Source organism: Phyllobates terribilis, unplaced genomic scaffold, assembly GCF_046119375.1.
Source record: "Phyllobates terribilis strain yellow unplaced genomic scaffold, ASM4611937v1 Scaffold_11__3_contigs__length_659146591, whole genome shotgun sequence".
NCBI classification, from domain to species: domain Eukaryota; kingdom Metazoa; phylum Chordata; class Amphibia; order Anura; family Dendrobatidae; genus Phyllobates; species Phyllobates terribilis.
The window spans coordinates 306,062,243-306,079,222 of NW_027362771.1; the positions used below are offsets into that span (position 1 = coordinate 306,062,243).

The 16,980-nt window shown below is 45.3% G+C and overlaps 1 protein-coding gene across 1 annotated transcript in view; it reads left to right on the plus strand.

Annotated features, from left to right (window-relative positions):
- LOC141165106 (uncharacterized) overlaps positions 1 to 16,980 on the plus strand; it is a 196,685-nt gene that overhangs the window by 13,344 nt on the left and 166,361 nt on the right. Inside the window, exons 2-3 of the mRNA XM_073650747.1 lie at positions 6,589 to 6,785; positions 9,200 to 9,232. Coding sequence (XP_073506848.1) covers positions 6,616 to 6,785; positions 9,200 to 9,232 — 203 coding nt within the window. The 5' untranslated portion in view covers positions 6,589 to 6,615. The remainder of the gene's footprint in view (positions 1 to 6,588; positions 6,786 to 9,199; positions 9,233 to 16,980) is intronic.

Below are 16,980 nucleotides of genomic sequence, written 5' to 3' on the forward strand. Positions count from 1 at the left end.
AATGCCCATTGGAAGAATGGTGGAGGTCGCAGTGGAATAAAAAGACAATATCAATGCCCCTTGGAAAAGTGGTGTAGGTCGCAGTAGCTTAACAAGACGGTTTTAATGTCCCTTGGAAGAATGGTGGAGGTCGCAGTGGAATAAAAGGACAATATCAATGCCCCTTGAAAAAGTGGTGGAGGTCGCAGTAGCTTAGCAAGAAGGTTTTAATGCCCCTTGGAAAAGTGGTGGAGGTCGCAGTAGCTTAACAAGACCGTTTTAATGCCCCTTGGAAGAGATGTGGAGGTCGCAGTGGAATAAAAAGACAATATCAATGCCCCTGAGAAAAGTGGTGGAGGTCGCAGTAGCTTAACAAGAAGGTTTTAATGCCCCTTGGAAAAGTGGTGGAGGTCGCAGTAGCTTAACAAGACGGTTTTAATGCCCCTTGGAAGAATGGTGGAGGTCGCAGTAGCTTAACAAGACGGTTTTAATGCCCCTGGGAAAAGTGGTGGAGGTCGCAGTGGAATAAAAAGACAATATGAATGCCCCTGGGAAAAGTGGTGGAGGTCGTAGTAGCGTAACAAGACGGTTTTAATGCCCCTTGGAAGAGACGTGGAGGTCGCAGTAGCTTAACAAGACGGTTTTAATGCCCCAGGGAAAAGTGGTGGAGGTCACAGTAGCTTAAGAAGACGGTTTTAATGCCCCATGTGAAAAGTGGTGGAGGTCGCAGTAGCTTAACAGGACGGTTTTAATGCCCCATGGAAGAATGGTGGAGGTCGCAGTGGAATAAAAAGACTTTATCAATGCCCCTTGAAAAAGTGGTGGAGGTCGCAGTAGCTTAACAAGACGGTTTTAATGCCCCTTGGAATTGACGTGGAGGTCGCAGTAGCTTAACAAGACAGTTTTAATGCCCCTTGGAAGAGATGTGGAGGTCGCAGTGGAATAAAAAGACGGTTTTAATGCCCCTTGGAAGAGACGTGGAGGTCGCAGTGGAATAAAAAGACAATATCAATGCCCCTTGGAAAAGTGGTGGAGGTCGCAGTAGCTTAACAAGACGGTTTTAATGCCCCTTGGAAGAGACGTGGAGGTCGCAGTAGCTTAACAAGATGGTTTTAATGCCCCTTGGAAGAAACGTAGAGGTCGCAGTAGCTTAACAAGACGGTTTTAATGCCCCTTGGAAGAGACGTGGAGGTCGCAGTGGAATAAAAAGACAATATCAATACCCCTGGGAAAAGTGGTGGAGGTCGCAGTAGCTTAACAAGACTGTTTTCATGCCCCTTACAAGAGCCATGCAGTACAGCATATTAAAAACATTATTCCCATTATTGGGGAGTGGGTCTCCCATAGTCTTTGCCTATGCCTTCCAAGCAAAAGCTGCCAAAAATTAGGACGGAGGAACTTGCAATGCTGGCAACATTTACCACGGTCACCCTGGTGGTATAGTGGTGGTGGAGGCTGAAGATAAGGAGAAGAGCAAAATACAGCCGAAATGAGGAAGCGTATACCCATGCGTGCGTGTGAAGCGGTGCATGGGAATACACATCCCGAAATAACACAGTGGATTTGACTTTGTTACTCTGCTGTCATTTGGTGGTGATGAGAAGTCTGGCCCAATCCAGCCCTTGTTCATTTTGATAAGGGTCAGCTTGTCAGCATTGTCAGTTGACAGGCAAGTGCACTTATCAGTTATAATTCTCCCAGCGGCACTAAAAACACGCTCCGATAACACGCTAGCGGCAGGGCAGGCCAGGACCTCCAAGGCGTACAGAGCGAGTTCATTCCAAGTGTCCAGCTTGGATACCCAATAATTAAAAGGCACAGAGGAATCACAGAGGACGCTGGTACGGTCGGCAAGGTACTCCCTCACCATCTTTTGAAACTTTCCACTCCTTGTGAGAGTACCCCGCGCCTCAGGGCCTGTAAGCTGGGCGGGTCTCAGAAAACTGTCCCAGAATGTTGACAGTGTTCCCCTGCCTCTGCTGGATTGGAGTTGCGTCTCTCTCGCCTGTACGCCTTGGTTGGTCAACGAACTGTGACCTCTGCCGCTAGCGTGTTCAGACGGGAATTTTTTTAACAGTTCTGCAGCAAGGGCCTTCTGATACTGCCCCATTTTTGTAGACCTCTCCACCTCAGGAATAAGAGAGTGAAAGTTCTCCTTGTAGCGGGGGTCTAAAAGTGTCACCAACCAGTAATGACTGTCACCCAACATTTTGACAACGCGAGGGTCACGGTTAAGGCAGCGTAACATTATGTCAGCCATGCGTGCCAGACTGGTAATGGGCAAGACTTCCGTGTCCTCACCAAGATGACGACTGACCATGCTCTCCTCCTCCTCCTCCCCCCTGCCCTCAGGCCACCCACGTTGAACCGACTGTATGACAGTTGTACAGGTACTACAGTCTACAGCGCATGATACCAGCTCCTGTTCTTCCTCCTCCTCCTCCTCCTCTCCCTCATTGTCCCCTAATGCACGTTGGGATGAGATTAGGCTGGGCTGTGAGTAATCGCCCATTACGGGTTCTTGATCCATCTCATCATACTCTGGCTGCAATGCCTCCTCTTTAATTCTCTGCAGAGAGCGTTGCAAAAGACAGACAAGTGGGATGCTGACGCTAATGATGGCGTCATCGCCACTCACCATCTTGGTGGACTCCTCAAAGTTTGTCAGGATGGTACATATGTCAGACATCCAGGTCCACTCCTGAGGTCTTATGTGTGGAGTCTGACCTGAATATCGACGGCCTTGTTGCAGCTGGTACTCCACAACTGCTCTCTTCTGCTCACAAATCCTTTGCAACATGCGGAGGGTAAAGTTAAAACGTGTGGGGACATCACACACCAGTCGGTGTGCCGGAACGGAAGCTACAAACGCTGCTGCAACACAGCAAGGGCGGCGGAAGCTGTAGCCGACTTGCGAAAATGAGCTGACAGGCAGCGTACTTTGACTAGCGGATCTGGCAACTCGGGGTACGATTTAAGAAACCGCTGAACTACGAGGTTAAGCACATGAGCCAGGCATGGTACGTGTGTGATCTCGCCTCGCCTCAGAGCTGCCACCAGGTTACGGCCATTGTCACACACGACCATGCCTGGATGTAGGTTCAGCGGTCTCAGCCACAGATCTGCCTGCTCTTTCACAGCTGTCCACAACTCACAAGCAGTGTGAGGTTTATCACCTAAGCTTATGAGTTTCAGCACAGCCTGTTGCCGCTTGGCTGAGGCAGTACTGCAGTGCTTCCAGCTTGTAACTGATGTGGTGATATCTGAGATGGAGGCTGAACATGAGGAGGAGGATGATGCGCAGGAGCTGTACACTGTGGGGGCAACTCTGACTGATATAGGGCCCGCAATCCTCGGTGTGGGGAGGATGTGTTCCGTCCCAAGGTCCGACTGGGTCCCGGCTTCCACTATGTTTACCCAGTGTGCCGTCAGGGAGATGTACAGTCCCTGGCCACAAGCACTTGTCCACGTGTCCGTTGTCAGGTGGACTCTCCCAGTAACTGCATTGTTGAGGCCACCGCCATAAGGTTGCGGAAGGATTCTGTCTCCACCAGCCTAAAAGGCAGCATTTCCAACGCAAGCAGTCGTGAAATGTGCGAATTTAGGACTGTGGCCTGTGGGGCGTTGGCTACGAATTTGTGCTTTCGTACAAAGCTCTGGGATATGGACAATTGAACGCTGCGGTGGGACGTGGACGTGGGCGTTGATGCTGTTTCTTGAGAAACTGCCATAACAAGTGAAGACTGAGAGGAGGGGGCATCTTTGCATGCAGTATGGACAGGGGATTGCCTTGCACGCACAACAGGGGGTTCTATTACACGCACAACAGCGGAAGAAGCAGTGGTGACACCCGCTGACACTGGTCGTGGACCCTGGGGTTCGCCCCACGAAGTCGGGTGCTTTGCTGCCATGTGCCTGATCATGCTGGTGGTGGTCAGGCTGGTAGTTTTGTCACCCCTGCTGATACTGGCAGGTGGTACAAGTGGCCTTTTTGGGGTTATCAGCCGAGTCTTTAAAAAATTTCCAGACTCTGGAAGACCTACCGGTTGTACAGGCAACGTCCCTCGTGTTGGTGTTACGGGGAGCTGTTGCCCGCCTTCTGTGTGCGGCCACCACACTGCTTCTTCCTGCCTGTTGGGGTACTCTGCCTCCCTCCCCCTGTGTGCTGCTGGCCTCGCTTTGCGTGTCCTCCTGCCACGTTGGGTCAGTTACTAGATCATCCACCACCTCCTCCTCACTTCGATTCTCCTCCTCACCACGATCCTCCTCCTCACTTCGTGGCAATTGTGTCTCGTCATCGTCCACCTCTTGTGACAAATTGCCAGCGTCGACTTCCTCTGGCCATGGCTATTCAAATATTTGGGCATCGCTACATGGGATCTCCTCTTCCACCTCTTCAAACAGAGCAGGCGAGGGGCCCAAATATGGAAATGGCCCAGTGAACAGCTCTTCAGAGTGTCCAAGTGTGGGATCAGTTGCTGTCTGGCGACACTCGGCATGGTGGGAGGAAGGAGCATCAGGGTAAGGAGGAGTATGCGGTCGAGACTCACGGCTACTAAAACTTGACCATGTGGAAGACAGACCGGAGGTGGTGGTGCCCAGGTAGCTGGAAGTATTATCTGCTATCCAATTAATAACCTGTTCACACTGATCAGTTCGCAATACTGGTGTTGTAGTGTGCTTCCCTAGTAATTCGGTCAAGAAGTGGGAGCGAGAAGATGTGGCTGTTGGTTGTGGCACATTTTCACCTTGGCCACGGCCTCGTCCTCTACACGCACCATCACCAGAACGTCCCATTCCACGTCCCTTGCCACGCGCCTTGCCCATTGTAAATGAAGTAAAATAGCTTACACTCGCACTATCAATGGAAAAAGGGTAATAAAAAGGAGATTAGAACCGTGGAAGAGGAAAACCACAGTTCTATTCCTCTGGCCTACACCAGACTCTTTTAAACAGATATATTGGTGTCTGAACAGTCAGGGAGATACTATTACAGTTTTTTTTTACGGCAAAAATGCCAAAAGCAGAATAATACAGAGATTTGACCCGTGGAACTGCAAAACCACAGTTATAGTTATGTGGCGTACACCAGAATCTTTTAAACAGATATATTGGTGTCTGACTAGTCAGGGAGACACTATTACTGTTTTTTTTTAACGGCAAAAAATGCCAAAAGCAGGATAATACAGAGATTTGACCCGTGGAACTGCAAACCACAGTTATAGTTATGTGGCGTACACCAGTATCTTTCAAACAGATATATTGGTGTCTGACCAGTCAGGGAGACACTATTACAGTTTTTTTATGGCAAAAAATGCCAAAAGCAGGATAATACAGAGATTTGACCCGTGGAACTGCAAAACCACAGTTCTATTTCTCTGACCTACACCAGACTCTTTTAAACAGATATATTGGTGTCTGACCAGTCAGGGAGACACTATTACAGTTTTTTTACGGCAAAAAATGCCAAAAGCAGGATAATACAGAGATTTGACCCGTGGAACTGCAAAACCACAGTTATAGTTATGTGGCGTACACCAGAATCTTTTAAACAGATATATTGGTGTCTGACCAGTCAGGGAGACACTATTACTGTTTTTTTTACGGCAAAAAATGCCAAAAGCAGGATAATACAGAGATTTGACCCGTGGAACTGCAAAACCACAGTTCTATTTTTCTGGCCTACACCAGAATCTTTCAAACAGATATATTGGTGTTTGAACAGTCACAGACACACTCAATTATTTTTTTTTTTGTTGGGGGGGAAATACCAATAGGTTAATAAGACGCGTATTTGTACAGTCTGACTGAGGAAAAAAAAAAAAGGATTTTGATAAAAAAAAAAAAAGGATTTTTTCTGGCCCCTGAGACCGGGGGATAAGTCTAGCAATTTGACCAACAGGAGCACACAGGACTGTAATGCAGTGTTTGTTGGTATAACCACTGCCTCTCCTATACAGCCTGCCTGCCTGATATCTGGGATGGATATTAGTTTCATTTTTGTCTTGTCTCATCAAGTTCTATTTAAAGGGAATCTGTCAGCTCATTCTACTATTCACCTAAATTGATTAGATGTGTTTGTAGATGATAAGAACACAAGAAAATCCTTACTTTTGTTAAAAAGGACTGCTGTGTTGCAGAGAAATCCATTTTAGAAGTGATATGCAAATGAGGCTGAAAGTGCTCTGGTTCGTAGAAGGTACTTCTACTGCCTCGGCTTCCAGTTTCATTCTCAGCCTAACTCCATTCTCCACTAGGTGATTGACAGTTAGTACTGCTGCAGCGGAGTTAGGCTGAGAATGGAGCCGAAACAGTGACAGTGCTCAGTCCCGCCCAGAGCACATCCAGCCTCATAAGCATATCACTTCTTAATTGGATCTTTCTGCCACAGTTCAACGTTTTTGTTAAATAAAGATATGAATTCACTTGTGTTCTTAAATCCTACACACAAATGTAATGGAGCAGGGGAGGACTGCATGATCTTACAGATTCCCTTTAACTCCCAACTTAGAAGTGTAACTGTGAAAGATCTTTCCTCACGATCATAGCAAATTCTTTGAATCAGATACACATATTTATTAACATTTTTATGTTGTATCATTTCCTCAGCATCCTTAAATAGGGCTATTTCGTTCCATGGATCACACAATTAGACGTCAGTTTGTGGAGGACCGTGCCACTATATTAGATGTGCTTCCAGTCACATGGAATGTGAAAACTCCCGGTCCTTATTATTGTATTACAATGAAAATGTCTCGGATAAAAGACTTTGTTTTCGATTTCGAGTTCGGATCTGCACATTCCAGGTAGGTGTGGGATTTTGTCATTTTATATGATGTAAAAAGGGATAAGAAGCTATTTTATCATTAAATAAAATACCTTGCAGTTTATTACTCCAGAATTCCTAATATATAAAGAAGAGGGTTAAAACAGAGACAAGACAGGTTTCATTTGTATTTCAATTTATTACTGTCGTTCTTTTTAAAAAAAGAATGTTTTGTGAGAATTACAGTATTTTTTTGTTAGATGGAAGATCGTAAACCGAACCACTGTCAGCATGAATTAGAGTTCGGCTCCATTACTACAGCCATGTATGTTTTACTCTGAAATACCATGGCATTTCAGATAAAACATTTTTTTTAAAGTAATTAAAAAATGATGTGACAAGGATTACTAGTCCAAGAGGCAGATCCCCAGTGGCTGCTACCAGACTGGGAGGTCGCTCTCTAGGATCATCAGGATCAAGAAGTGAGGCTAGGAGAAGCCATCAGGTATCTGCCTCTTCAACTAACGTCTGCCACTTCTGCTAGCTGTCTTCGTCGTATTGTCCCTAGCTGGCTTTTAAAAGTATGTTTTCTCTGAAATGTCACAACGTCTCAGTGTAAAACATACACGGCTACAAAACAGAGCTAGGCTCTGATTCATGCTGCCCATTGTTCAGACAGTATGATTCAGCTGTTAGGATCCCTTTTATCAGTGGAGAAAGACGGTATTGTTATATCCAAGGAACAGGTTTTTTTTTGCATTTCATATGCATGAAATCCAAGGTGCTGTTAGCTTGTACTTCAGGTTGAGATATTGGGAAACTATTTCCAAAAAGCTCTGATTATAATTATTTACAAACTGATAGCACATTTTTGGACTCCTAGATGTACCGTTAGTAGTGTAAATAGTAAGTTGTCAAAATTCTGTGCTGTGTACGCATGTAATTTAAAGGGGTTGTCCGTAGGGATGAGCGAGTATACTTGTTGCTATTCGGTACTCGCCGAATAGTGCGGTACTCGGGCTACTCGTTACTCCCCGAGTTTCGTTGTGATTACTCGCTAGGAGTAACGAGTACAATGTAAGTCAATGGGAAATGCGAGTAAGCCGAGTAATTGTCTGCTGGAGACTATAAAGCGGTCTGGGGGCTGAGGAAAAGGCTGAAATGGGTGCATGATTGTTTAAAAGCCAGCGGTAAAAAGCCGCCGGCTTTTAAACAATCACTCAGCCCCATACTTGCTTCCCCGCAGCCTCCCATCCCGGGGGTGGGCTGGCGCAGCTTCAGTCACCGCTCAGTACATAGTGACCGCGCCCCCAGCACTGACTGACAGTTGGCTCTAATGCTAAGCCGGTTGTCAGTCAGTTTCACAGCGTGGTTACATAGTGAGCCGTGACTGGGGGTTGATCCTACTAACAGATTCCCTTTAAAGCAATTGCTGGAACAATCTTTTAGATATCATACCTAGATTGCACTAACGACTAGTGATGAGCGCAAGTTTCTCGAGTTTGCTGAGGGTACTTGGATATGCACAGAATAGTGCGGGTGCTCGAAAGAGACGTTTCTGTCCCCGCAGCCGCATGTTTCACGGCTGTTAGACAGCCATAAAGCATTCATGGATTGCCTGACAAACACGGGCAATCCCGCATGTTTTGTGTCTGTTTAACAGCTGTGAAACATGGGGACGCGAACATGTCACTCGAGCACCCACGCTACTCGGTGCATACCAGAGCACCTTCAGCAAACTCCAGTAACGAGCACTTGTGCTCATCACGCAATCCTGTGATCCTAGTGGTTGACATGGAATGTTGCTTAGACTATCCTCCAGTTTTCCACAAGTGACAATATATTGGAATTACTAGTCAGAAACTCTTCTGCACACTGGACCAACACCTGTAATTTAGACATCAGAACAGTATAGTGAATGGATGCGGAACAAGTTTACTTTTGAGAGTTTAATAGGGTTGCAGCTATAGTATTCCCTTTGTTCTCACTAGCACATAGCCTATACTTGGAGTGTCTCTATCACTTTTTGTGTCTCACTTTCTAAGTGGATACAGAGATTGCACATTCTAAAATATGCAAACGGATTCACACACAAAAGCACTAAACCTTGACTGCATATAGCAGAAACAGCACCCGGGGGAGGAGGATGTGCACATATTCTAGGGCAACAGAAATTTAAATAAACATCTAATCCACAGTGTACAGCATTATCCATAAAGTGTGCGTATGCCTGTCTGTCTCTCACAAAAAAAAAAAAAAACATACATTCAGTTTTCTTCAATAATTAGTTTTCAAGAATCCAGAGCTTGCTGTCAGTGACATTGAACATTAGGAGTGACCTAAGTAATGGGTCCTTGTCATGTCACAGATTATACAGTATATCCTATAGAAATTGTATGTTGTATAAAATCAATCACGTACCATCTTAACATTTATTTTCTGTTTTTTCTTCAGAGATGAGTTTCCCGTTACAGACTTTCCAGAGAGGTAAACAAATTTTACCTTTGGAACAGCAAATTCCTTTACATTTCCTTATTACTGCCTGCCTCTAGAATGCTATTTTCATACATTTGACTTTATTGAGCTCTTCTTTTTTTGGGGTCTTTTCTTTAGGAATTGGGTATTGGCAGGAGTGCGTGTTCATTTTCCTGTAGTTAATTTTTCTAAACAGCATATACAGAAACCATGGAGGGAAAGCAGGTGATTGCTAAGGCAAAACAGAATTATAGTCAGAAACCGTAGTCACGGAGCAGTTGTCAGAAGTCACACACTCTGCGGGTGTCACAAATTAATAAACAGCTAGAAAACTTACCTTGTTTGCAAAAGTGATGGTAGAAATCCAGTCTAAGTAAATAGGTAGAACATTCTGCAAAATCCAAATGCAGCTGCAACAGGGAAAAAGAGCTAGGTACAGAAAACATCATATGGATTGCTCCAAGTGAAGCATAGCAAAATAGTGGGTCCTGTAGTGTGATTGGCCAAGTATCTATGCTATAGGAGGCTGGTGTCAGCAGAGACAGAACCACAGCAATAGAGCAGAACAAAGTAAGTTCATGGTAAGCACATTTGCATAATTCTGATAAAGGGTTATTGTGAGAATTAAACGTTATAGGGTTAATTTATTACCGGTAATTGTTGTGGGTTTGACCCATGAAATCACCAGAGAGCACAACAATTGAGTTTTATATAAATGGAACCGGTCAAAGCCCTGCCATTCTCTATGGGACTATTGGAGAAAGCCCACTGCAATGGTGGGGTCGAACCACAAGCACACAGTAAGTTAACTCCTATTATATGGATAACTTTTCTTCTTTTCTGGGCATTACCTCTTATATTCAGAATCTTCATGTGAGTGCAGAAAGAAACAGAAACTCACATCAGCATCACTTAGGAAATTCTACCAAAAGACTATGCATGAATTTATGATCTACAAACTATACTTATTCAGCGGTCTAGGACAGCCACTCAGCCACCAGCATGTGGGTGTAGATGGGAGCCTCCCAAAATCTGCCATCAGTTAGATACTCTTGTGGTCTCCATATTTGTCTCCCAGCAGTGACTGTTGCTGACACTGATAGTGGCGCCACGGCCCCACTATCAGTATTTGGTCAGTATTTTTTCTCAGGAATGGGAGCCAAAACCAGGTAAGGAACAATCAGAGAAAAGGTATAATAGAAACAACTCACCAATTCTGCATTTATCACTCACTTCTGGTTTTGGCTCCCACTCCTGAGAAAAAATACTGACCGAATACTGACCAAACACTGATAGTGGGGCCGTGGCCTTAAACACAGAATTTTCTCAGAATGCGATGGCTATCCTAGTCTTTTAAAAACTAAAATGGTTATTATTTTATTCTAATGTAGATGAATTTTGAATATAGTTTGTAATATCTTGCTGTGTTTAACCCCTTAGTGACCAGATCCCAATAGGCCTTAATGACAGGACAATTTTTTTCAGTTTTTGCCTCTCCTCTTTTCAGCAGCCAAAATTGTAAGGCATATAATATGGTTATAATATCTTAAAGTGTGAAAAGGAGGGAACTGGCGCAAGTTGCTGTCTTATTCCCTAGAACAAATAGTGTTTGCAGATTCAAACTTCTTTTTGTTCTTTAGGATAACATGTGTAGAGCAGCCCATGCGCCTGGTGGTAGTATATTGAAGCTTTAAATGTTATCTACACAGGCGGTGCTGCTTAGCTAAAGCCCCCGTCTCACATAGCGAGATTGCTAGCGAGATCGCTGCTGTGTCACGGTTTTGGTGACGCAACAGCGACTTCACCAGCGATGTCGCTATGTGTGACACTTTGCAACGATCAGGCCCCTGCTGTGAGGTCGCTGATCGCTGCAAAGTGTCCTGGACCATTTTTTGGTTGTTGCTCTCCCGCTGGTCAGCACACATCGCTGTGTGTGACAAGCGGGAGCAGCGATCAGGCTGGTAACCATGATAAACATCGGGTTACTAGGGGCACACACGCACCTAGTAACCCGTTGTTTATCATGGTTACGAGCCTGCTAAAGTGAGCGGTAACCTCCCGCTCACTGTAGCAGAGTGGTAACCATGATAAACAACGGGTTACTAGGAGCGCGTGTGCCCCTAGTAACCCGATGTTTACCATAGTTACAAGCCTGCTCCTGCTTCAGCAGGCTCGTAACCAGGAGCAGGACATCGTGGAAAGATTCTTTCCACGATGTCGCTGCTCCCCTGATCGTTGGTGAGCCTGCCTGTTTGACAGCTCACAAGCGACCACATAGCGATGCAGCAACGATCCCTGACAGGTTGTATCGTTGTCGGGATCTTTGCAGCGTCGCTATGTGGTCGCTTGTGACCACAATCCACAATCCAAAATCTGTAATATTATATTTTTCAAGAAAAGTATTGAATTCATTGGGGGTTGTAGCTTGTAAAATGAGAACACTTATGTTTTTTTTTTGCTGTTCTAGCACCTCAGGGTCTCTGCCAATGTACAGTAACATGGCACCCTCAAACTATTCCAGCAAAATCTGAACTCCAATATGGCGATTCTTCCCTTCTGAGCTTTGCACTATGCCTCAAAAGTAGTTTTCTCCTTCCCCCATGATGGCACCACTGAGAGAGGGGATCCACCCTTCAAGCACAGGAAACCTACAGATAAAAAGGGCGGTACCTCTCTCCCGCATCAGTTGGTTTCCTGTCCTTGACAGGGAACCTACAGTCAGTGTACCTGTAGAAAGAAGAAAGGTATACCTGAGTGCCAGAAGAAAGAATCATTATTGGAGGCTAGGCCGGGACAGTCCAACTCATGCAGCCAGGGTTCCCTGCCTTGGCTGGTGCAGTGACTCGAAGAGCCACCGGTGGGCCTCTAAGGTGTGCGGGTGTAGAAGCAGCGGGAGACGGAGCGGCGTGCTGCCTCTCCCTGGATCATCATGACCTGTGGCGCAGGCAGCCCGAGGCTGCGCTGGTAAGAACGTGCACAGGAACTTCCAGGTTCCAGGGTGTGGCACGCCCCCATACCGTGCGCTCCCATAACGCTTCTATGACGTGGTGCACCCCCTTCTGACGCGGCACCGCAAAGCCTGACTGGGAATCCAGTTGGTGCATGCACACGGGCCCTTCCGGGACACTGAGGTCCAGGCATCCGTAGGAGGAGAGACGCGCGGGCGCCATTCTCCCTATTAAAAAAAAAAGGGGGAAATGGGGCTGAAAGTTCTGCAGACAGGGGAGGGGGAGCGCCAGGTATATATATATTGCCAGAGAGCACTAACAGAGTGCTTCTGATAGAGCTCTGGCAGTCTCCCCTTCAGTCATGAGCGAGCAGGAGCACCAGGAGGTGCAGATTCTGTTCCCCAGTCATCACCACCACCGCAGCAGCTTCAGTCGCAGCCACAACAAAGGAAAAAACGGGATAAGGAAACGGGACGTCAGTAGGAACCTTCCCATCATCACAGTGTAGTAACAGCGGGAGTGAGCATTCCGGCAGATCGTCCCAGCACAGCAAAGACTGCAGTGCGACATCTAACCCGAGAGAGAACCCGTTTACAAAAACGGTTCCTTCTCCGAACCCAGTACCTCTTCTTCCATCAGAATGGTAAGTGATCTTTGTGAAAGTTCACCTTATAATTGGGGTCCCCCTTTTTCTCTCTCCTCTTATTAGGGAAAGAAAAGTGCTGGCAAGACCAAACACAAGACCTGCGCACTTTGCACAGAAGAGTTACCCACTACGTGGGGGAAAAGACTCTGCAGCTCTTGTATAGAGCAAACAATCTGTGAAGAGACCTCAAAGTACACTCTTTGATTAGGAAAGAGTGGAAAAGACCAGAAAGAAAGGGCCTTTTATCCCCAAAGAGAAAATACCCATTTGATGACCCTTCCATTTGAGGATATGGGTGTATTAAAATATCCTGTGGACAAAAAAGCGGACACCTTGCTAAAGAGTTTATGGGAGGCCGCCGGGGGGGGGTTAAAACCCACGGTAGCAGCCACTTGTACGGCCAGATCACTGATGGTCTGGTTAGATCAGTTAGAAACACAACTGAAGGAAAAAACGTTTAGAGATGCTATATTAGGGTGGATGAGGATAGACAATTTAACCCGGGGTATTCCGTGGGTGATTTCAGTCCATCAGATCCTGACCACAGATGCAAGCCCCAGAGGCGGGTCACTTGAACGACCAGATAGCTCAGGGGGTTTGAACAGAGGACCTGAGTTCAGTATCCTCAAACATGAAGGAACTGCTATCAGTAGAGTTCTCCCTTTTAGAATTCCTGGACACTCTCTGCAGGGTTACCACGTAAGAGTGTTCTCAGACAACCGGGTAGTAGTAGCATACCTGAATCACCAGGGAGGTACTCAGTCCCGTCCTCTGTTGCACTTAACAGAGACCATTTTTCAGTTAGCCGAAAACAATTTGAAGTCCCTATTGGCCCTCCACATAAAGGGGATAGAAAATCGCAGAGCAGACTTCCTGAGCAGGACCCAGCTGAGACAGGGCGAGTGGGAACTCAAACAGTCGGTATTCAATCAGATCGTAGAGATGTGGGGACGTCCTACCATGGATCTATTCGCCAACAGTCAGAACAGGAAGGTAGATGCATTCTGCTCAATAGACCCCAAAGGGAACTCCGTAGAGTTAGACGCCTTCACGATCCCATGGAATCACCCTCTAGGCTATGCTTTTCCTCTGATTGCCCTGATTCTGGCAGTTCTGAGGAAGATCAGAGAGGACAGAGCAAAAGTAATCTTAATAGCCCCCTTCTGGCCGAAGAGGACGTGGTTTTCTTGGCTGATGATGATGTCCATCGCTGACCCCTGGGTGCTCCCGGAACTTCCGGACCTTCTTTCCCAGGGACCGGTTTGTCATCCTCACGTAAAAAACTTAGACATGGCAGCCTGGAATTTGAAATAACTCTCCTGAGGGATAAAGGTATTTCCCCAAATTTAATCTCCACATTGCTAGAAAGTAGAAAACCTGTAACCAGGTTACGGGAAAACTTGGTGGAAGTTCTTTTCATCTTCAGGTTCTAGGTTAGAAGGAGGGGTTCCACTGACAGTCAGTTTAGAATTTCTGCAGAAGGGGTTGGAACAGGGCCTAGCTACAAGCACCTTGAAGGTTCAAGTCGCAGCATTAGGGACCCTATACAATTGCAACCTGGCCAGAAATAGGTGGATATCTAGATTCGTCAAGGCATCGGCTAGATCTAGACCTATCTCCTCTCGGAACATGCCTCCTTGGGATCTAAACTTAGTCCTTACAGCTCTGACCAATCCTCCTTTCGAGCCCCTGACAGACACATCACTAACAACCCTATCCCTTAAAACATCACTTTTAGTAGCTCTCACGTCAGCACGTAGAGTCAGTGATATCCAGGCATTATCTGCAAGCCCTCCATTCACACAAATCTTGGAGGATAGAGTTGTTCTTAAAACCAACCCAGCCTACCTGCCAAAAGTGGCGTCACGTTTTCATAGGTCTCAGGAGATCACCCTCCCTTCCTTTTGCCCCAATCCCAAGAACAAGGGAGGAAGGAACTTACATACACTAGACGTAAGAAGGTGCCTAATCCAGTACCTAGCTGTCACGCAAGAGTGTAGGAAGTATAGGGCTCTCTTTGTGTTCTTTCAGGGACCTCGAAAGGGGCGGAAAGCTTCTAAAAGCAAGTTGGTGGATCGATAAGAGAAGCCATCACCCTGTCATACTCTTCACATGGGGAAGCCACCCTGGAGAATCTGAAGGCTCACTTGACAAGAGCAGTGGCAGCCTCCTGGGCAGAAAGAGCTGGGTACCGCCCTTTTTATCTGTAGGTTTCCTGTCCTTGAAGGGCGGATCCCCTCTCTCCGTGGTGCCATCATGGGCTCTGAGAAATACTGTTGCTGGTAAGTAACTACGTCTTTTGACCACATATGGGGTATCGGTGTACGCACGAGAAATTGCACAACAAATTTTGGGTTCCATTTTCTCCTGCTATCCTTGTGAAAATGAACAAATTTGGGGCTAAAACAATATTTTTGTGGGAAAAATATATTTTTTTCATTTTAACAGATCAACGTTGTAAAATTCTGTGAAGCACCTGTGGGTTCAAGTTGTTCACCACACACCTAGATAAATTCCTTGAGGAGTCTAGATTCCAAAATGGGGTCACTTGTGGGGGTTTCCACTATTTAGGCACATCAGGGGCTCTCCAAACGCAACATGACACCCGCAGATCATTTCATCAAAGTCTGCATTATAAAACATCACTCCTTCCTTTCTGAGCCCTGCCGTGTGCCCAAACAGTAGTTTTCCCCCACATATGGGGTATTAGCGTACTCAGGAGAAATTGCACAACATATTTTGGGGTTAATTTTCTCCTGTTACCTTTATGAAAATATAAAATTTGGGGCTGAAAGAACATCTTTGTGGAAAAAAATTGATTTTTTTATTTTCATGGCTCTACATTATAAACTTCTGTGAAGCACCTGGGGGTTCAAGGTGCTCACCACACATCTAGATACATTCCTTGAGGGGTCTAGTTTCCAAAAGCGGGTCACTTGTGGGGGGGGGTTCCACTACTTAGGCACATCAGAGGCTCTCCAAACTCAACATGACGTCCGTCAATGATTTCAGCTAATTTTCGCAACAAAAGTCAAATGATGCTCCTTCACTTCTGAACCCAGCCATGTGCCCAAACAGTAGTTTTCCCCCACATATGGTGTACTCTGAAGAAATTACACAGCAGATTTTGGGGTCCATTTTCTCCTGTTACCCTTCTGAAAATAAAAAAATTTGGGTAAAGTAAAATTTGTATGAAAAAAGTTAAATGTTCATTTTTTCCTTCCACATTCCATTAATCCATCCATCCTGTTTTTTACGCTTAAGCAATTACTGTACATCAGACCATTAGGTCCTGAGAATATTAACAACAGTTCTATCCTTACTCTTAGTGAAATTGCCATTTAAAGAAAAATGTCCTCATCACCAAGAAAACCAGTGGCTAGAGTGGCTAGAGCAGGTAGTAGAAAAAACTCTACAGCAGGGTTGTCAAACTCAGGCGGGTAAATGGGCCGCTCATAGAAAAAATTTGAATAGGAAGCGCTGTGTTCTTTGCAGGAGATTAGATTAAGTTTTCAGTAATACCATTATTTTTCTATATGACTTTTTGATCATCATCTTTTTTTTGGCATGTTTTTTTATTATTTTTAACCCCTTTACTCCCCAAGCCTGTTTTCACCTTCATGACCAGGCCAAATTTTACAATTCTGACTAGTGTCAATTTATGTGATAATAACACTGGAACACTTCAATGGATCCCACTGATTCTGAGACTGTTTTTTCATGAAATATTGTACTTCATGATAGTGGTAAAATTTGTTCGATATCACTTGTGTTTATTTGTGAAAAAATTGGAATTTTGATGAAAATTTTTAAAATTTAGCAATTTTCAAACTTTTCATTTTTGTGCCCTTAAACCAGAGCATTATGCCACACAAAATAGTTAATAAATAACACTTCCCACATGTCTACTTTATATCAGCACAATTTTTGAAATATAATTTTTTTCTATAGGAAGTCAGAAGGGTTAAAAGTTGACCAGCGATTTCTTATTTTTCCAACAAAATTTACAAGACCATTTTTTTAGGGACCACATCACATTTGAAGCGACTTTGAGGGGCCTTTATGACAGAAAATACCCAAAGGTGACACCATTCTGAAAACTGCACCCCTCAAAGTACTCAAAACCATATTCAAGAAATTTATTAACCCTTCAGGTGCTTCACAGG